The sequence below is a fragment of the Schistocerca gregaria genome, chromosome 2 (assembly GCF_023897955.1).
Source record: "Schistocerca gregaria isolate iqSchGreg1 chromosome 2, iqSchGreg1.2, whole genome shotgun sequence".
NCBI lineage: Eukaryota > Metazoa > Arthropoda > Insecta > Orthoptera > Acrididae > Schistocerca > Schistocerca gregaria.
This window is the reverse complement of record NC_064921.1, coordinates 387,234,323-387,256,283: the sequence shown is the minus strand read 5'-3', so window position 1 is coordinate 387,256,283 and position 21,961 is coordinate 387,234,323. Positions and strand designations below refer to the sequence as shown.

The 21,961-nt window shown below is 44.4% G+C and overlaps 1 protein-coding gene across 2 annotated transcripts in view; it reads right to left on the bottom strand.

Annotated features, from left to right (window-relative positions):
* The window catches only part of LOC126320956 (uncharacterized), a 204,638-nt gene that overhangs the window by 42,287 nt on the left and 140,390 nt on the right, over positions 1-21,961 (bottom strand). For both annotated transcript variants that reach the window (XM_049994136.1, XM_049994137.1), the window contains one exon: positions 6,819-6,929. In XM_049994136.1, the coding sequence (XP_049850093.1) occupies positions 6,819-6,929 (111 nt within the window). The remainder of the gene's footprint in view (positions 1-6,818; positions 6,930-21,961) is intronic.

Below are 21,961 nucleotides of genomic sequence, written 5' to 3'. Positions count from 1 at the left end.
TTTGAAACAGACCCCACAAAGCCATGTACCTAAGTTGCGTACAAGGCCTCTGTGAGCTGGTGGTGGCTTCATAATGGAGTGGACTGTGGTGACATGGGACTGTCCGGGTAATCTGGTCCAACTGAAACGATCATTGACTAGAAATAGTTATGTTCGGCTACTTGGACATGGTTCAGTATTCATGCAGGGGACTTCCAACTACTTGTTGAGTCCATGCCACGTCGAGTTGTTGCACTACGCCAGGCAAAAGCAGGTCCGACACGATATGAAGAGGTATCCCAAGACTTCTGTGACATCAGTGGCATTACCAAACAGGAAATTTGTTTGATAGAATGGGTGTGGCCTACAGTTTTAGAGAATCGCCGCTATATGCTAGTCTATGCGTCTGCTCAGTTTTGAAGTGTCCCTAGAATTTTTCCCTTGGTAATGCAAGAGGCAAGCAAAGCAGGGCGATACGCAACCGCTGGGCGCAATGCCAACAAGGAAGCACTGCTCATGTTACATGTAATGCGGCCACAACATTGAGGTAATTGCTACACACTGAAAGAGGTGGGTGCCCAAAAGGACAGTACAACAGCAGAATATCAAGAGATAGAGTAGGATGCTGTCATCAAGTTGATCACACACAGCAAAATGACAAGCTGTAAGTCGGGCATATGATTCCTTATTCAGAGTACCAACGCTACAGTAAACGTCCACCACAGCTTCTCAAAGTCGATGAAACACCTTTCAGCTACAGCCAAAGCAGGACAAATGAAGTAATGTTCGCCTCGCAGTAGCAACGCACGCGGCATTCGCTCGATCTCCTTGTACTCAGTTCACAGTGGATCAGCCCAAGTGTAGGACCTGTGTCGGTCCATCCTCTGTTCGTGGATACAGTCTTTGACCTTGGAACAGCGAATCCTGCCAGGAGGACATTGCCACTGTAAGCCGCAGTGGTGCCTTTCGAGTCAAGACTGATGGAAAGCTGTGGTCGACATTCGCCACGAAGCCTGCAGGAGGCCTACCTGGTGGGACCAGGGAGCAGCAACAATCGTCATTGGGGAGGGCTGTGCCGTAGCCGCCACCAGCATTTCGTTCCTGTAGACATAGTCCAGTTCTACGATAGAGCTACCAACGTTTTACCATGGTTTTGAGGGAGATGACCAACATTTGACCACAATTTCAAGGGAAGTTTAACGGAGCTTTTGCCACAATAAATATCAGCTGCACAACTTCGTCACATTTTAATTGCAACAGGTGACAATAGAAATATCAATATAAATGAACTAGCAAATTCTGCTCACATATAGTGTATTACGTCATACAGTATAATATTTTGGGTTAACTTCACAAATAGAGAGGAAGTTTATAGAGTGCAAAAGCGTGTAATAAGACTCATTTGTGGTGTAAATTCAGATATCAGTATTAAAATCAAGTATTCTAAATATGTTTCTTATATTATGTTTTCTCACGTGTTCTATATCTAGAGGATCCCTTCATTTTTGGTTCTATAGAATTATAAATGAATCTAATCTAATCTAAGCAAAACATTTTATTTGTTTATTGGACGGACTCGACTAAAGTCTGAAGTAGTTCTGGAGGGAATTGACACTAAGAACCATGCAGGGTTGTCCATAAATCCGTAAGAGTACGAGGGGTGGAGATCTCTTCAGAACAGCACGGAGCAAGGCATCCCACATATACTCAATAATGTTCATGTCTGGGGAGTTTGGTGGTCAGCGGAAGTGTTTAAACTGAGAAGAGTCTTCCTGGAGCCAATCTGTGGCAATTCTGGACGTGTGGGGTGTAATTGTCCTGCTGGAATTGCCCAAGTTCGCCGAACGCACAATGGACACGAATGGATGCAGGTGATCAGACAGGATAGTTACGTACGTGTCACCTGTCAGAGGCGTTTATAGACGGATCAGGGGTCCCGTATCACTCCACCCGTACACGCCCCACACCATTACAGAGCCTCCACCAACCTTAACAGTCCACTGCTGAGACGCAGGGTCCATGGATTCGTGAGGTTGTCTCCATACCTGTACACTTCCATTTATGCGATGCAATTTGAAACGATGCTCGTCTGGCCAGGCAACGTGTTTCCAATCATCAACAGTCCTATGTCGGTGTTGACAGGTCCAGGCGAGTTGTAAAGCTTTGTGTCGTGCAGCCAAGAAGGGTACACGTGTGGGCCTTCTGCTCCAAAAGCCCATATCGATTATGTTTCGCTGAATGGTTCACACGGTAACGCTTGTTTATAGCCCAGCATTGAAATTCTAACAGTTTGCGGAAGGTTTGCACTTCTGTCACGTGGAACGATTCTCTTCCGTCGTCGTTGTTCTCGTTGTTGCAGGATCTTTTTCCGACCGGAGCATCGTCGGAGATTTGATGTTTTACGGGATTCCTGATATTCACGGTACACTCGTGAAATGATCGTCCCGTAAAATGCCCACATCATCACTACGTCGGAGATGCTGTGTCCCATTGCTTGTGCGCCGATTGTAACACCACGTTCAAACACACTTAAATATTGATAACCTGTCATTGTAGCAAAGTGACCGATCTAACAACTGCGGCCGGCCGGAGTGGTCGTGCGGTTCTAGGAGCTACAGTCTGGAACCGAGCGACCGCTACGGCCGCAGGTTCGAATCCTGCCTCCGGCATGGATGTGTGTGATGTCCTTAGGTTAGTTAGGTTTAATTAGTTCTAAGTTCTAGGCGACTGATGACCTATGAAGTTAAGTCGCATGGTGCTCAGAGCCATTTAACAACTGCGCCAGGCATGTGCTGTCTTATTTAGGCGTTGGCGACCGCAGCGCCGTCTTCTGCCTGTTTACATATCTCTGTATTTGAATACGCATGTCTATATATCAGTTTCTTTGCTGCTTCAGTGTATGTCAACAGTACTATCGGTTATTACAATAAAACGTCGAGATGTATCCGTCATGGAACTTTAACTATCGATAATAGTTGATGGGATTATTTTTTACAAGTATATGGGAGAAACAGGCGTGACAATTAAAAAAACTATTACTGCAATAGTGGAGATCCTGGGAAATACGGGGAGAGCTGTTCAGCGCAGTTGCGGGCCCTACGCCTGTCGGAGGCCGCACCATGACCCAGCCCAATGTCGCACACTCGGTGCAGGGTCAGTGGTGCTTGCAGGGGCTTGCGAGAGCGCTCTGGTAACCCACTGCCCTGCCGAGCTGCGGCCAGCGTGCCGCGTCGTCGCCGGGTGCAGACTTCGCGGCCCAACAACTGCAACGGCCGGCGTGGCTCGTGAGCTGCTGCCCGGTGCCACTGCTGTCAGCCGTGAATGGAGACACGGTGTACACTGCGGAACAGTACGTGCTTGTTTCTTAATGACGTTTTATCAGCCACAGAGCAGGCCATCTCCCACCGAGACCGGCTGATTCATGCCCGACGAGTTACGGACCGCCCTGACCGTGACATCGAAGAACCAGTACCGTCCGGTGTCTGGGCGATCCCAGATTACTGCTCAGTTAGTCTGAAGCAAAATGGGGCCATTCAACAATAGGCGTCATATGTACTGCAGTTTGGTAGGAGTGAGACAGGGATTACAGTCCCGCGTGAGTTTCGTCCACGTTTAGCAGAAAGACATGTGTTTTTCGCTTCGTCAACTTGAACAGAAAGGATGTTTATGCAAAGGTAAAAGTTCAGGTCGACTCTGCGTTCCCGATGCAACGGAAGGAAGAATTTGGCATTCGTCTATGCTGCGTCTACAGATTTTTATCGCGTTTAGTTTTCAGTGATGGCGCTACGTTTCATATTAGCGGTAAAGTAAACCGAAGGAACGTGCACGTTTTAGGAGTTCAGATCCTTCATGCTATTGTTGAGCACAAAAGAGATTCGCCAAAAGTGGTCGATTTTTGTGCAATATTTTATTTAAAAAATGTTTAGGCCCTTCTTTCGATGAAAAGAAAGTGACTGGAATATCTGGCAATGCTGCTGTCTTGGCTTTTCCCACAGCCTAATGAGGACTCTGATGACTTCATATTCCAACAGGGTGGGGCTCGGCCGTGCTGGCGCATCACTGTTCGCCAGTTCCTCAATGGCACACTACCTTAACGCTGGATAGGGGCATGGGACGCCGGGACGCGTGAGTCAAGGAGCGCAAATACAACTATGATGCCAGACGCATGCAAACTGGCCATTCGTCTCATTAGGCTTCTGGATAATAGAATCGTCAGTGAAGTTGCGTTGGTCAGTTGAGGTGTATTTCAATGAGAAATAACACAGAAGCATTTGCAATGGGCTGTTTTCAGCAGCGTGATACATGTCAAGGTTGCAAAGGATCAGGAAAAAATAGTATAAACGTGAAAGACACTATAATCGAAAGAAATTACCGTATTACGGGCATGTGAGGAGACAGCTGGCCAAAAAGATCTCTAGTATACGTATATTACAACCCAAAAAGGAAAACTGGACGACCAACAAAAACTATAAAAAGAGAATAAATATCGCCATGAGAAGAGTAAATTGAAGAGAAGCCGCTGGAAGAACAATATGAGGTGGACACTTGACTCAAAAGCGAGAAACACCGTGCCTGTTACAACTGTGCCGTTACACTTTTGGTGCAAATCTGTATCTACATATAAAACACTTGTGTGTGCATGTACTGACTGGCTCCGTGACCACCTACTGCCACCAATTTTTGCTTGCGGTGGTACAGAGCCCTTGGTCTCACACTGTTAGTAAGGGAGTCTGGTCGCGGCGGGTGGCAATGGGTGAGTCTAGCGAGCCAAAATCCGCGAAATATGGACTAATAAATACTCTTAGGAAAAGATATATACTCTGTGACTTATGAACTTAACCGTACATGGAAAATGCGTTTATTGTTTGATTCGTCCGATATAAAACCATGCTTGCGTGGTTTCGTCATTCAGACTTTAATAACGAAGTGTAACAACAAATAGATCAGTTTTTAATCTCTCAGCTCGTTTTCGTCAGTTACACTTTACCTACGATCAGCAGAGATACAAAGAAAAACATCCACATAGGACAGGCCCCCCGGCGTTACCCGCGCTTACATATGTCTGCGTAACGTAGTGTTAAAGCCAGTATGGATGGAACAGCGTGAGGACTGTATACGCGAGTATAATACGATAAAATTCAAAAGTCAGCGAGCTATAGCTCTTTCTAAGAGAATTAAGTGTTCAGCATCTTGCATTATGTTGAGATATTTGCCATACACAATCACCCACTTGCACCCACCACAGAATGCATGAAATACGTTGACGATTCCATCACCAATACACTGCGTCGTTAATGAAACAACAGAAGCGTACTGACATATACGGTAAAGATCGTAAATCATATATTATTTAGCTTTACCTAACAGAATTTATTACTCCATGTTTAGCGGTTATTTGCCCACTACACTCAACCACCGCCACGCACCGCCACTGAACTACCTTACTAACAGGATAACTGCCATAATATCTCTTAAGGGGGGGACGTTGATGAAATTGATCAAAAATGGCCGGCTTTCGATTTACTTTTTTATTTGTTAGTACAACTCATGGACAATAAGTTCTCAAAGTTTCAGTGTTGAAATCGGATCTGAAGTGCCTGAAAATTAATTAAAAGTGTGATGCATCCTCCTCGCCGCGCCAAGCTCGGAGGGATAACAACCCCTACATTCACAAGGAGACGCTTGCAAATTGTATCCTGGATCTTGTCAAGCCAAAATGAGTCTCTAAATTCACTCATATCGAAACGATGCCATAAAAACACATTTGCGTCTACTATAGTTGTCAGAATTGCAACTTATGATGCAGTTAGTGTATTTAATGATGGGAACGTCGGGAGGATGAAGGTATTAGAAAGAATGGGCTTCAAGATAGGTAATTTTACTCAAGGCATCCCGAGAAAAACATATTTACAGCGCGTCTCTGCTGAAAAGTCAGTTGAAGACCTCGCAAAAGAAAGAAGACAGACAACAAGAAACCAGAAGAGAAGCCTTGAAGGGAAAGACGACCCAGAATACAAATGTGGTGCCTTCTGAAGAAGTGACATAGGAAAAAAGTTAGGTTGAACTTTAAATTGCGTTTCCTGCAAAGTTTGTTTTTTAATGTTTATGTACCTTTTCCTCAGACTCTATGAATGCTAGAATTATAAAATTTTGTACACATATTTCTATAAAAATAATAAACGATGTCTCAAGAGCAAATTTTGAAATTCTAATTGCAAGCTGAGATATGGGGCAAAGTGCTTGGAATTTTGCATTAATTCTTAATTGTACTTGTGGAATTATAATTAAAAAATTATGAAAATTATTTGACCTAGTCCAAAAACCTCATGAGAAAAGCTTGCAACATATTAAGAGCTGAAACAGAGAAATTTTTCTCGAATCTCTTGAATACTTTCTGAGCAAACATTACTTTTTCAAAATAGAACTTTAAATTTCATTCAAAAAAGTTGAATAGATATAATCAAAGGATTTTATATGTAAATGTGTTACTTTCAGGTAAAACGTGGTACAAAGTTTCATTGCCATATCTCCAAAGCTATGGATTTGGTGCATTTTTGAAATTGTTTTTATTTTTCATCAACGCCCCGCCCCCTTGATGAGATGCACGTCTGTATGTATCTCCAATGAACAATGTTACTCATGCCTTCTCCTGTGACGTACATTCTGACACTGGCCTTGCCGAGTCTGTCAGCTAGTTACTATAATTTTACCGCCAGACCAAGGAAGACAATAATCATTCACGGCAATAACAAAATGAGTAATTGAAGATTCAAGACAGGTACATGATACAACACGGCATTACATTCAGTACGAGAGCAGTAGGTACAGCGAATACAGACCTGTCAGCGGCGTCGGCTGGTCGCTGTTGGGACGGCGGGTAGAGCAGCAGCACCGACACCAGCGCCGCCAGCAGCAGCGCGGCGCCCAGCAGAAGCAGCCACAGGGACCACCTGCGCACGCCAGCATCGCCTGGTTACATCTTTACTTGCAAAGAGCGAGTTTGCTGTACAATGACAACTTTATAGGGATAACTGAGAAATGCCGACTTTTCGTAACAGCTGGTGTGCTGCTTCTCTACTTCATCGTACTACCGAACGGCATCGCAATTAAAAGTTCAAGAATTAGCTATAAAGAAGCTTTGAAAGTGCGGAGATGTAGGGAGCAAGCTGTAATGCAGACGCTGCTACAATCCTGTACACGGTAGACTTATTCAAACCCACAATTTCCATTCACTGAATTGAGACTGCAACGATACTGCTTTTCTGCCCTCTATTCTAGTTTTCAGCTTAGTTCTAACAGCTTCCTTCCTAGTCTAACCACTGGCTCCCGAAAAAACACACATGCCTCAGAGTATAATTATAGGACGAACCTGATACGTTAATGAGCAAAAACATCATGACTACTGAACATCGCGAGACTGAATACTGTCTGGCGGCGTTGCAGGCACGTGGCGCAGTAAGGAAAGAATGTAAGTGAAACAGAGACGAATGCCAAATTATTTTAGTGACGGTACGGGCCGCGAATGAGGAACTTCACACACTGTGACGGTACGGCGTCGGAAACGGCAAAACTGGTCCGTTGTTCTCGTGCTATTATCGTGAGCATCTATGAAAAATGGTGGAAAGATGTTAGAACTTTGTGACGGGTTAAACGTTTTTGGGTGCCGTCAAGGACTTTGATTCGCATCAACATACTAACTTAGCAACTGGCAAATATTCAATACGTGATGAATGGTTATAAATGTATGTATGTTCTATAACTAAAATCTCTATGTGTGCAACTGTTGTAGAAAAGCGAGATTTCGACAGCACTTGACAGAACAAGTAAGTTGCGACAAAGAGTCTGCTCGCTCCGGCAGCATCAGCCACCAACTGTCAGTTGATTTTGGGGAAAGAGACCAAACAGCGAGGTCATCGGTCTAATCGGATTAGATTAAGGAGGGGGAGGGAAGTCGGCCGTGCCCTCTAGAAGGAACCATCCCAGCATTTGCCTGAAGCGATTTAGGGAAATCACGGAAAACCCCAATCAGGATGGCCGGACGCCGGATTGAGCCGTCGTCCTCCCGAAAGCTCGTCCAGTGTGCTAACCACTGCGCCACCTCGCTCGGTACCAATTATCTGACCCAGAGATATGATCTCATCGAACTTACCGCTAGTCAATGAGACGAAGGCCGCTGAAGAACTAACATTTAATAGTTAAAAGCAATGGAATTATGAAGTGATTGTCTGAACTGGTTGCCCTTTGGTTAATAAAAAATGGCTCTGAGCACTATGGGACTTAACTTCTCTGGTCATCAGTCCCCTAGAACTTAGAACTACTTAAACCTAACTAACCTAAGGACATCACACACATCCATGCCCGAGGCAGGATTCGAACCTGCGACCGTATTCCCCTTTGGTTTTTGGGATTTAGAAGTTCACTTCTGATATGAGTCTTGCTAGGGAACTCTACGCTAGAGCTGGTAGCTCCAGGCTCTAATTAGTTATCATTTCTGACAGTCACCGGGAAAGACAATAGATCGCGGGTACAGATGGGATCGCGACTAATAAATTTTGTGAGAATAACGTCAAGATGTTTTATTGAATTATTGAGTTAGTATTCGGTCCGTGCTGTAGATCAGAACTTAGTGTGACTGAGTTGTTAGACGTGTTTTGCAGTGCATATGATTCAATTTATATTGCTCTGCGAGAAAAAGTAGGGTAAGTTAAATTAATTGATCTGAGTTTATTTTGGAGTCACAGCGCTGGAAAGATTTTTTACTACGATCGTATATGTAGAGGAATTGCTTAATTGGCCCTGCAATAGCTTGGATACAGTTTATTAGGGATCACGTTGTGTAGGAAGTAACGGGCTAGCGTCCTCTTGTGAAGCTACGCTCCAACTGCATGGTGTTGTAAAGTTACGCTCTAATTTCAGTGAAACTGTATTCCACATTTGGAGAAGTTTATGTTTGAGGGTATTAGACAGTCATTGGACTGGACTTGAGTACGATTTGTGGTATTCCTGGTGCGCGCAAGACTCTAGAAGTCTTTGTTGTTTTACATAGTGGATGTTATATTCACACACGCTTTAAGATCATTCAGCGGTTGCGGTATTTGTATGATTTTGGGCGCCCACTCTAAGGTAGTTGAGTGTCGAGTGATTTCTGTTGGTGTACGTTTTGAGAGGCGTAATAATTGTGAATTTGTGTGCCATTGAGTTTAAGTCTCAAACGATGTTTTATAAAGCCAGAAACCAGGATCTGCACGACTTATGTATAAGAGAACAGAGTTAACGTTACCCGTAAATTTTGTGACACTAATCTTTGAAGACAGCCTTCGTACCTAAGCGGAACCAGTTAATATTATTCGACGATATTCATTTCAAATTGTTTGGTAGGGCGGCGAGCAGAAAAATTTAATTTAGGGACTGTTAGAGGGAAAGTTGTTGCCAAAACCTGAAGTCGAGGAGCCATGATTGCTATATTAAAGTTAGCACAAAAATGGTGGTGGCTCGTATGATTTTTTGTTTATCTGTGTCATCCCGATTTGTGTGGGGCTCAGACTTTTTGAAATGTCGCTCGTTTAGTGAAAGTTGTAAGTGAAATACTACTTTGATTCTAATAAAGAAAAGTCAAATTTAGTCCTGAGTTCGGAGTCTAATTTGACAGTGGATAGAATTGAATCCCCACTGAAAGATACCCAAGTGGCGTAACTAGTCAAGAGCTATATTGATGTAAAGCAGTTAAAAGTCACTCTTGCAAAGATAAGTCACTTATTCCAGGTCAAAGAGATAGACTCAAAGAATCAAAGTCTTATTAGATATAATACGATTTAAAATCAGTAAGTAGAGAAAAAGGACTTAATTAGGTATCATTTAAGAAAAGGCAAAGATATAACCTCCTTTAGTCACTTAACGGTTATTTCAAGGGTTTAAAGAGAAAAAATTCGCAAAAGAGACAGTAAGAAATAACGTTTGCAGATCGTAAGAGAATTAATAGTATCATTATCGCAGAGATAGCTATCGCTATAGCGCTGGTTTGCAATGACGTTATAACTTTGGTTGCTGCGTTCTGAATTATCATAATAAGAGGCGGTTTATTAAATTTAGCTCAACAAGGGTGACTAAATTGAGATTTATCGTAAGTCAAACGTTGATCACTGTAAATATTTTTAGGTGATTTTGTTTTATAGTAGTGAGTGAAAGATATTCGCGTAGTAAACTGTACAGATCGTTAGCACGAATAACGTAAATAACCAGCGATAACTGTAGTTATTGCGGGCTATAAAGTTTTCCACTGTCATTAAGAGGTCTTAATCATTTAAATTATTAATAATAATGCCCTAGTCGGTGCGAGTTACGGGTTATAATATGCGCAGTTTTACTGAGAATTGTTGAACTGTCGTTGTCAACAGCAGTCCACGTAACGACTCATTGAACGAGCGTATTTATGTTTCAGATAACTTGCTGTGTGCACAAGATTTAATCAGATCCTTATAACCGTAACGAGAAGTACCGCGAGTAAAGTGTGTTGACAATCCACCACTTCAACGCATTGGAATACTGCTGACGAGTGTAGTACTGGCAGAGCGTGCGATGTAAGAGGGGCATGTAACCTGGGTACTTCTGTTATAGTCGGATGTGTGGTTTGTCCGTGGTTCCTATTACATGCACACGATTAAACAACTTGGACTAAAATTTAACGAATTATATCAGTAATGGGTCGAAGTGTGTCTAGTCTTGAAGGCAGGGCTATTGTCAGTATACAGATTAGTCACGTCCCACCACGTCAATGAAAATGGCACAAGACAGTACAACTTCAAGCAGGCGATAAGGTGCTAGACATCCGCGCCTCAACGGAGAAATCAGATATCGGAGGTTTGCCTTCTTTGTAAGGTAGGGCAGTCAGCGATCTTTGCCAGATCTGACGACAGAGTACAATGACGACGCAACTTGTGAGATTAACTTAGCACGTAAACCCAGCCCGTGGGTCACGAAAGATTGCCCATGTCTGCTTAGAGCATCAAAGACTGTGAGCTTAGCGACAACTGTTGTGGCTTCACTTGACGAGGCAAGAGAGAGGCGTGTCAACAACAGCACTGGACGCTGGAGTGGCATCGCGTCGGTTTTTCAAACCAGTCCCGGTTCTGCGTGCAGCTGCACTATGGGCGTCTCTGTGTGTGGAAGCTCCTAGGGGAGTGGACGTTTGCAGATTCAAGTTGTCACAGCAAGTGGCGCCATACTATGGGGTTCTGTTGGGTGCACAAAACGATCAGCTGTGATTCGTGTCGCCGGAAATTTAGACAGAACGCTTTAAATATCCGATTTGTTTAGACCAGTCGCTGTGTCTTATATTTTCCGTAACTTTATATTTCAACAAGATAATCCATTATCGTATTTTGACCGTTCTGTCCCGCTGAGATGCGATTCTGTACTGTGTTGATCTGTGAGCTGTTTTGGACCTACATAGAACTCGTTTCTGAAACGAAGTGCTTCAGTAATAAATTCATCCAGAAAATATGTGGAGATTTCTGGAAACAGTGTGTTTATCTAGTCCAGAGCCGATCGGCGGTCACCACTAATCATTTCTTCGATCTTGTTCGCCACCTCATGAGTCACGGCTGAGGGACGCCCATTCCTTTCTTTCTCGTGAACATTCGTTCTGCACCTCTAAGTTCACACTACCTGTATTAGTGCAGTTCATCATACAAGCCACATAAACAGTTATGACCTTGATAAAAATCTAGAATGTCGCTTTTCCGTTTGCAGGAAGAAACCAGGTGGCGCACCTCACCTCGCAGTTAGCGGGATTCGTAACAGATACGGTCATTTCGTCACTGCACCACAACAAGAGCTTTCAGCCGACTGAGAGAAACGAACGTACGTTTACTGCCAACACCTTTGGTCTTGAGCGCAGTACTGCCAACTTTGTCGAAAAAAAAACGTGAGTCTCGTTACTCTTACTGTTTGGATGTGCTGCGTAAATACGGGAGCACATATACATCACTGATGATGATGATAGAGCGTAGAGGACGATGCGTAGGACCCGCGCCACCGTACTACGCCAAGTCCTAGCGCAGGTGGTTTGCCGTTGCCTTCCTCCGACCGCAATGGGGATAAATGATGATGACGAAGACGACACAGCAACACTAAGTCATCTCGAGGCAGGTGAAAATCCCTGACACCGCCGGGACCCTGTGCTCGGGAAGCGAGAACGCTACCGCGAGACCACGAGCTGCGGACTTACCCAAAGTGGTTTTCGACGGAGGTTCTCACTCGAACTGTGTTGTCAACACTTATGTATAATGTAATTTAAAACCGTTACCGCGTTTTTCTGTCTGTATGTGAAGACTAATCTCAGGCGCTATGGAAGGATTTTGTTACGCTTTTCAATAACAGGCATCTTTCATGAGGAACAGCTACGCCAGACAAGTCCGGCCATAGACTAGTTGGTGCTATCCGTGCGAAGCAGTTACTGGTCGCTAGTTCAACTATCACTATATATGAGATGGAAACCATTTGCACTGAAACAACGAAGATTAGCGTACAGACAAATACTGACAAGACATTGTCTCGCAACGTCATGGATAGTACATCGCTCCAAGCACTGAACAGAGATTCTCAGTCTGATACAGCTTGGAATTAAAGAAGTTTACGTGACGCATTAGCAAAATAGTTTGGTTCAAATGGCTCTGAGTACTATGCGACTTAACTTCTGAGGTCATCAGTCGCCTGGAACTTAGAACTAATTAAACCTAACTAACCTAAGGACATCCACATCCATGCCCGAGACAGGATTCGAAACTGCGACCGTAGCGGTCGCTCGTTTCCAGACTGTAGCGCCTAGAACCGCACGGCGCATTAGCAAGCAAAATTCTCACCATTAACGCAGAAATCGCATTTTTGGGTGCAAAGTATATAAATTATTACCCACAAATTAGGCAGCTCACCCTACGGTAGGCAACCGCCTTTGCAGATCTTGAGAATTTCACGTAGAACCTATATTTGGATTTGCGCACCATCTATGTGTAGCCATATCCTAACGAGGGCGTCAGCTCGCTAGGCGAACTGGTGTAATGCGGAAACCAAGGATATAAAATACTGTAAGTAATTACCAACGAAGTTTTAGTAACTCCGAGACCACCTTTCATAAAAAAAGTGTCGGATGCAATGGCACAACTGGAAAAGAATGAAGGGGGACTTTAGTGTTTAACGTCCCGTCGACAACAAGACCGTTAGAGACGGAGCACAAGCTCGGATTAGGGAAGGATGGAGAAGGAAATCAACGGTGGTCTTTCAGAGGAACCATCCGGCGTTTACCTGAAGCGATTCAGGGAAATCATGGAAAACCTAAATCAGGATGGACGTTCGCTGGTTTGACCCGTCGTCCTCCTGAATGCGAGTCTAGTGGAAAAGAATAGGGCACAAGGCTTCTACAGACAGACATCAATCACTGGTGAACCGCCTTTTCTCTGTAACGTTAGTGTTACATGCGCGCGTGATACGCCGTTTATTATTTAAATAAATCCCTCTTGCCGACGGCAGCTTACACCTTGCGATCCAAACAACCTCCCAACAGCCTCACTCTTCTCTCTTTAAAAAACTTGGGTTTCGTCTTTTGTTATTGCAACACCACTTTCAGAAATGAATTTCACTGGTTCCTAACCACAAATGATCTTTCACTTTATTTTATTTCGATGTCATATTTGGGATGGTTACAGCCATATAAGTTACAAAACGATTAAAATATCCCTGTTAATGTGATTCTAAACGCTGGGAACGTAAATATATGCTTGTTTAGCCGTGCCAATGTGTGAGACGAATGGGTACTTACTCATACAGGAATGGAAATAGACGCCTGACAACGACGGGGCATGCTGTGAACGATGTCATCAGTCTCATGTTGAGACAATAACGTCCATTCTTCCTGCAGAGCTGCTCACAGTCTTGGAGAGTGGTTTTGGGTGCTGACGTGACGCAAGCCGCCTCCCTAGTGCACCCCAGACATGCTCTACGTGATTCAAATCCGGAGAGCAAGCAGGTTACGCCATGCGTGCAATATCCTCCGTTTCCAAGAAAACATCAAACACCATTGGTCTATGAGGCCGACTATTATCGTCCGTCAACGCAAAGTCTGGGCCCACAGGACCTCGCAACAACCGCAAATCCCAGGATCTCGTCACGATACCTGACGGCAGTTAAATCTTGCCAATTCAGCCGTACAGTTTCATGAAGAGGGATTCGAGTGATAAACATAATCCCCGCCGGTACCATTAGGGATTCTCCTCGATATCGTTATCTTTCCAAAATGTCTGGGTCCCAAAATCGTGTTCCACGTTCCCTCCTGATGCGCATCCATTGAGAATCACTGTCCAGACTACATCGGGACTCACCTTTGAAAACAACAATGGCCCACTGTTCGACCCCCCAGGTGGCATGTTGATGACTCCACTCTAGACGTTCCATTTTGTGAAGACGCGTCAGAAGTAGACATACAGCAAGTCTCTGACAAGAAACGACACTCTGCCGAATTCTTCAGCACACCGTTTACATGCCAGTTGCCGTGCAGTACTAGGGCGGTACTGTCATGCCCTTACTGTCAAATAATAGCCCTCTCTTCTGCAGTCACAAGTGCTCGGCCATGCCCTGGTGTCTGGGATACAGTTTCGGTCTCTACAAATCCGAGAAAGAACAGAACGATTCTTAAGCCATCGGTCCACATCGGTTTGCGGCTCTCCTGCTTCCTTTCTTTCCATGGCCCTCTAGCGCAGAGAATCTGGTAGCCATCTTCTCTGTGCCAAACTGCACCGACTGTGACTGTATACACAGCGACTGTGGATGTGGGGCTACCCGGCAAACACTACCTCGTTTCATAGGTGCCCTGGCTTCATCGTTGGCATGGTTGCCCGTTGACCGGAATGCCATCTTCCGTGCAGACATCTCGTTGACTGTTTGTATGATTATATCGTGAATTAGACACAGAACGGAAAATAGCGGTTTGTTGCTTTAATTTTAGACGCCATTGTAATTACAGCTTGCATCTGTAGATTGTGGTGTCTTCAAGTTTCATCGTTAACCCTCCGCTCCACTGCGTATTGCCACATCGAATTAGTGGCCTGGAGATAGGCAATGCAATGAAAAGCTACGCGAAGAAGGCTGCCGTTCACGAAACATTAGTGTCAGTGAACTGCACGCAGACACTGACATTTGCAGTGTCACAAACCGAGCCCATATTGAGCGTATATAATATAAGTTAAAAACTTGGAAAGACTCTCTGTCCACTGAAGTGCGTCTGTTTTCTGTAATTTTTGTAGTTTTTGCGCAGTCACCTTCTCAAACCCTGGAGGTATTTATGAATAACCCATGAGACCCACTTCAACATGACACATTTTTCTTACTATTGTTGCTGACTCCGACACTAATTAAAATAAACATACATTAATGCCTTTCACTCCAAAAAAAATTGATCGTGAAAAAGGTAAACGACACACAGCGCGTTCTCGTTCTCCTCTTATGCAATACAAGCCCAAAGTCAATGTTGATTCGACGCTAAACTCAACCCTACTTTCTTTCTTTTTTTCAGCTTATTCTTAGCAAGAGAAATGATTCTCTTTTAAACCCAAGATACAATCCGGAAGTCTATAAAATTTGTAGCTAATTATAGCTAGTACCAGAAATCTGCTTATTTGTTGGAGGATGACGAGTACGGGACTACTAACGCTGGAGAATTGGTTTCAAGTTATTAAGTAAAATGGGAAGGAGGATTCTAGAGCGAATCGTTATTATGCAGTACCTTCCTGGAAAGGTGTCTCCTCGTTTTCATGAAAGATCCAGAAAGGTCGACGATATATTTCGGATTTCTAACCGAGCTGAAGATCAAATTAGCTGGCCGCTTTGACCGAGAGTTCTAGGCGCTTCAGTCTGGAACCACGTGACCGTTACGATCGCAGGTTCGAATCTTACCTCGGGCATGAATGTGTGTGATGACCTTAGGTAGGTTACGCTTACGTATTTCTAAGTTCTAGGGGACTGATGACCTCAGATGTTAAGTCCCATAGTGCTCAGAGCCATTTGAACCATTGAAGATCCCATTCTTAGCACTAACTGGCCTACAAACCTCAAATCATACAGTCAATCAGTCGCGCCGAGAAAATCTTATAAGTCACGAGTAAAAGGCTTTGCTCTGTTTTGCGACGATCACTTCTCCAATTTACAGACACGGGTCTCCAAAGAAGCGTCATAAAAGTATCTATACGAAATATCGAAACCTGTAGAAAATACTTCTCCGCCGTTTTATGATGTAGAAAGAGACTGCTGTTATTCTGCAAGATCAAAGCTAATAGCACACATGCTCTTGAAAGCAGAAACGAAATATCTCGATGGGATGGGCTATGGTACTGAACGAAGTGGCTCAATAACAGTTAGGACAACTGCATTCTTATTCACCAGCAATGGAGCTAAATCTCCTTCCATCCATCCTCGTTTCGATTTCCTGTGGTGAAACGGCTCTGACGAATGTAGTGGTGGTTCCTTCTCCCTCATCCTTCAACAACTGAGGGTATTCTCCATCCATAGTGGTCCCAAAGTCCTTCGTAGTCGTTTGTGTCAGAAGTTCCATCAACAAACGGGTCATTTCTTTGCTGAAGGAATCATCCTGGCATTCGCCTTGAGTGACTTAGAGAAACCAAATTAACATGATTCAGAACGGCCGGATGGGTACTTCAAAGCCGCTCTTCCAAAATATGGCTGCAGTGCCAGTGCGCCTACTCTGTTGATCGTACTCTGTGTCTAATATCATTACAGCTGAATCTCGGAAGCTTCCCATAGCAATGGTAGTAATCGAATGACACCTGCGTGCGAGTTTTTAATGTTTGTCAGCCCTCTTTCCTCCTCGCTCCATTTTTTTTCAATATAAAAGTAATTTTATCTGAGAAAATCCTCCATTTTGTGTGAGAAAATTCGTCAATATGTTTTGGAGAGTAAAAGAGTACAGATGTATGCAGGACTAGCCCTTATCTACTATGTGATCAAAAGTGTCCGGACACTTGGTTGAAAATGACTGACAAGTTCGTGGCCCCCTCCATCGGTAATGCTGGAATTCAATATGGCGTTGGCCCACCCTTAGCCTTGATGATAACTTCTACTCTCGCAGGCATACGTTCAATCAGGTGCTGGAAGATTTCTTGGGAAATGGCAGCCCATTCTTCAAGGAGTGCTTCACTGAGGAGAGATATCGATGTCGGTCGGTGAGGTCTGGTACGAAGTCGGCATTCCAAAACATTCTATAGGATTCAGGTCAGGACTCTATGCAGGCCAGTCCATTACAGGGATGTTGCCGTCGTGCAACCACTCCGCCACAGGCCGTGAATTATGAACAGGTGCTCGATCGTGTTGAAAGATGCAGTCGCCATCCCCGAATTGCTCTTCAACTGTGGGAAGCAAGAACGCGTCTAAAACATCAATGTGGGCTTGTGCTGTAATAGTGCCACGCAAAACAACAAGGGATGCAAGCCACCTCCATGAAAAACATGACCACACCATAACACTACCGCCTCCGAATTTTACATTTGGCACTACACACGCTGGTGGATGACGTTCACCGGGCATTCGCCATACCCACACCCTGCCAGCGGATCGCCACATTGTGTACTGTGATTCGTCACTCCGCACAACGTTTTTGCACTATTCAATTGTCCAATGTTTACGCTCCTTATACCAAGCATGGCGTCGTTTTGAATTTACCAGCGTGATGTGTGGACTATGGGCAGCCGCTCGACCATGAAGTCCAATTTTTCTCACCTCCCGCCTAACTGTCATAGTACTTGCAGTGTATCCTGATGCAGTTTAGAATTCCTGTGTTGTGGTCTGGATAGATGTCTGCCTGTTACACATTACGACCGTCTCCAACTGTGGGAGGTTTCTGTCAGTTGGGTAGTTGGTTGTTTGGGGAAGGAGACCAGACAGCGTGGTCATCGGTCTCATCGGATTAGGGAAGGATGGGGAAGGAAGTCGGCCGTGCCCTTTCAGAGGAACCATCCCGGCATTTGCCTGGAGTGATTTAGGGAAATCTCGGAAAACCTAAATCAGGATGGCCGGACGCGGGATTGAACCGTCGTCCTCCCGAATGCGAGTCCAGTGTCTAAACACTGCGCCACCTCGCTCGGTTGGTCTCTGTCAGTCAACAGACGAGGTAGGTCTGTACACTTTTGTGCTGTAGGTGTCCCTTCATACTTCCACTTCACTATCACATCGGAAACAGTGCACCTGCCCGCATCTCGTGGTCGTGCGGTAGCGTTCTTGCTTCCCACGCCCGGGTTCCCGGGTTCGATTCCCGGCGGGGTCAGGGATTTTCTCTGCCTCGTGATGGCTGGGTGTTGTGTGATGGCCTTAGGTTAGTTAGGTTTAAGTAGTTCTAAGTTATAGGGGACTGATGACCATAGCTGTTAAGTCCCATAGTGCTCAGAGCCATTTGAACCATTTAGCCAATGCACCTATGGATGTTTAGGAGTTTACAAATATCGCTTACAGACGTATGACACAAGTGACACCCAATCATCTGATCACGTTCGAAGTCCGTGAGTTCCGCAGAGGCCGGCCACAGTGGCCGAGCGGTTCTAGGCGCTTCTGTCTGAAACCGCGAGACCGCTACGGTCGCGGGTTCGAATCCTGCCTCAGGCATGGATATGTGTGATGTCCTTAGATTAGTTAGTTTTAAGTAGTTCTAAGTTCTAGGGGACTGATGACCTCAGATGGTAAATCCCATAGTGTTCAGAGCCATTTGAACCATTTTTGAAGTTCCGCAGAGCGCCCCCTTCTGCTCTCTCACGATATCTAATTACTACTAAGGTCGGTGATATGGAGTACCTGGGAGTAGGTGGCACCACAATGGACCTAATATGAAAAACGTATGTTCTTGGGAGTGTCCGGATACTTTTGATCACATAGTGTATATGCCTTATTCTAATGTACACTGAACTAATGAATTACTCATCTTCGTTGCCGAGATAAATTAATTATGATTTTGTAATTTGAGTTAACCTGATCCAACACAATAATGTAGATGTGTTTCATGTGGATCTTCGGTATACTAGAGCATTTTTATGACGATAAAACCAATTCAGATGGTGAACGCTAATTCCTCGATGATTCATCTAATTATATTTACGAACATGCATCTTCCTGAGATTTCCATAAATATTATTTTTATTTTAAATTACTGAGTAATCAATTACGCTACATTTTTGTCAGTCATCTGGTAGTAGAGACAAATATTTGCACTACATATGCATCACTTACAGTAGAGCCGGCAGAAGAAGACCTGTCATCTTTCAAATGCAAAGCGCCAACGGCTGCAGGCTGTGACGTTGCCATAGACACGTATACAAAATCGCGTTACGTGATTGTTTGAGATAGATAAGCGAAACAACGTCTCCAAGCCCACTTGGTAGCCCACGTTTTGAAAAAGAATAATAGCTTGCACACAAATTGTTGACACCTGATAACTGAAGTGATATCAGCTCAGAGACGAATCGATATGAAACACAACTTTAGAGAAGTTGTGACCAACCACATTAACAATCGCCTTCCTACTGAAATCAACTATGAACCAAAGGATAAGTTGGCGAAGGAGCAGCTGTCTTACCTTCCTGGTTTTCTCGTTACTTGCAGTCCTTGCGTGTGTGTGGGTGTGCGTTAGAGGGAGATAAATAGAAAGAGAAAGAGAGAGAGAGAGAGAGTATCGAAAATACATGCATCACTCGAGGTTTCTCGGCGCACAAGGTTCGGGCGTGCTCGCCTTGTGCCTAAGAATCCAAGCCCTATTCGTGCTGGGAAATCAGTGGAGGCTGAATACCGCTTATCCCATTTCACACTTTTACATCAACTGATTGTCTTGAGGTTTAGGGTTACGGGGTCGATCCCCGGCCGGGTTGAGGATTTTCTCTGCCCGGGGACTGGGTGTTTGTGTTGTCGTCATCATTTCGTCGTCGTCGCCATCATCATCATCATCATCATCATCATTCGTGACAGTGGTTAGACTGGAACTGAAAAACTTGGACTGTGTGAAAATTGGGACTTTGGACGGGCGCTGATGACCGCGCAGTTGAGCGCCCCAAAAACAATCATCATCATCATCATCATCGTCATCATCGAGGTTTTAGCAGCAATTCTGCAGAGGAGCACCACGGGAATCTAAAGGATGATTCAAAAGATTGCTCACAAATTGAAGGAGCTGCAGCGGAGTCGAAATACAACGACTTTGGAATAGGAATTTACGTTGGTGGGAGCAATGCTGAGCCAGTAAAAGCTTTGGAATGTCAGAAACAATAAGGAAAAAGAATGTGCACGCGCCGTAAGTTCCGCAGAGGCAATGTGCTATCTGTTCAACAGTGTTTTATACTGCGGAACGTATATATACATTCAAGGGGCGTCAAATCAGGAGAGCGAGGAGGCCATGCAATTGGACCTCCCCTTTCTATCCAAAACCTGGGATGTGAACAACTGAGTACGTCACTTACTTGCACAAAGAAGTGTGCAGGTGCTCTGTCTAGTTGCATCAGATATTATGTACACAGAACGTACATTTTCTACGCTGAATCCAAGGCGCGTGTGCATTGTTTGTCCTTAATTTCACTGACATTCCAAGCTTCCACTGTTTCAGGATTATAGCCAAGATCATACGTTCCTGTCAGATGGTTGTTGTATTTCGACTCCTGTAACAGATCCTTCAGTCCGTGTGCAATCCTTTGAGTCGCACTGTATACAGCAGCAGAGTGCCGACTCACTACGACGGGAGATGACGCTGCTATTTGCTCGTTTCGTCGCTCGTCGACTTCACTGCTTAACTGCGACTCGTTTTATTTCTGTTTCCGTGTGACTATTCCCAACCGGATGGCACGCAGATAATGTATGGCTCTACAAGTATGTTCTTATCTGGCGACTTTGCTGCGGCGCACAGTATATAGCAGGACGAGAAAAGCCGGCACTGTCTAATTGGGAAATTTTCTTAGTCCAAAGTCATCAATGGCGCAGATTCCTGAAGTACATACATGCTGAAACTTGGCTGTCATACAGTCTGAGCATAAAGTCTTCCTCTGATTGCAAAATAATATTTTTAAGTAGTTATGCTAGATGCAGCTATGCGGTTGGTTGAAAATGGAAGTTTTTATGGTACGCTTCTAAATGTGCTCACACAACTTTTTTTTCTCTTTCTTGTTGCAGGTAGCGTAATTTAGGAATGTTGTTATCACAATGGCCTCTGTGTAGGAGAAATCGCAATGTGTTCTATGGTTTCAGAAAACATGATCTGCTATTACAGTTTAGCGACAGTTCCGAAGTGCATATGGCCGAGATCCCCCAGGCTTTAAGAGCTTCAAAGGATGGAATCAAAAGTTTGAAGAGACTGGCAGTATTGGCGACACGGCAAGAAGCGGTAGACGCGGAGTGAGTGACGTGTGCACGGCATTTCATAGCAGTCCGCGGAAATCGACGCGTCGTGTTCCGAAATGAACGGGCATATCCTTAGAGCACTGTGGTGAAGATTTTACACAAACGGCTAGATCCCTGTGACTACAAAGTACAACTGATACAAGCAGCCAGATGGTAGGTACAGAGATGCTGTTCTTGCTGGGAGCATCCTGGAACGAATCGATACAGACTATGACTCCCTTAACTCTTAAAATACCAAACGTAAGTCGTCAACCTAGTTTACCAATCTGCGGTCTTCTGGGGACCCCTTCCTTTTTTCTTAATTTCTCAACATAGTAGTGTAGATGGTTACTCAGCTTAGGTTCTCTGGATATATATTTAAATTAAATGAGCATTGTTGACATGTTGCTTTATCGTCAAACCAGGTAAACTGAAGAATATGCTCAAATCGATTGCGTGGCATCGCAACAATAAAAACTGCACGACGAAAATTTTTGTCTGTTGTTCTTAGTGCAGAAATGAATTCCTTTCGGCACTGAAGACTCCAGTAATCACTAGCACACCAAAAAAAATGCAC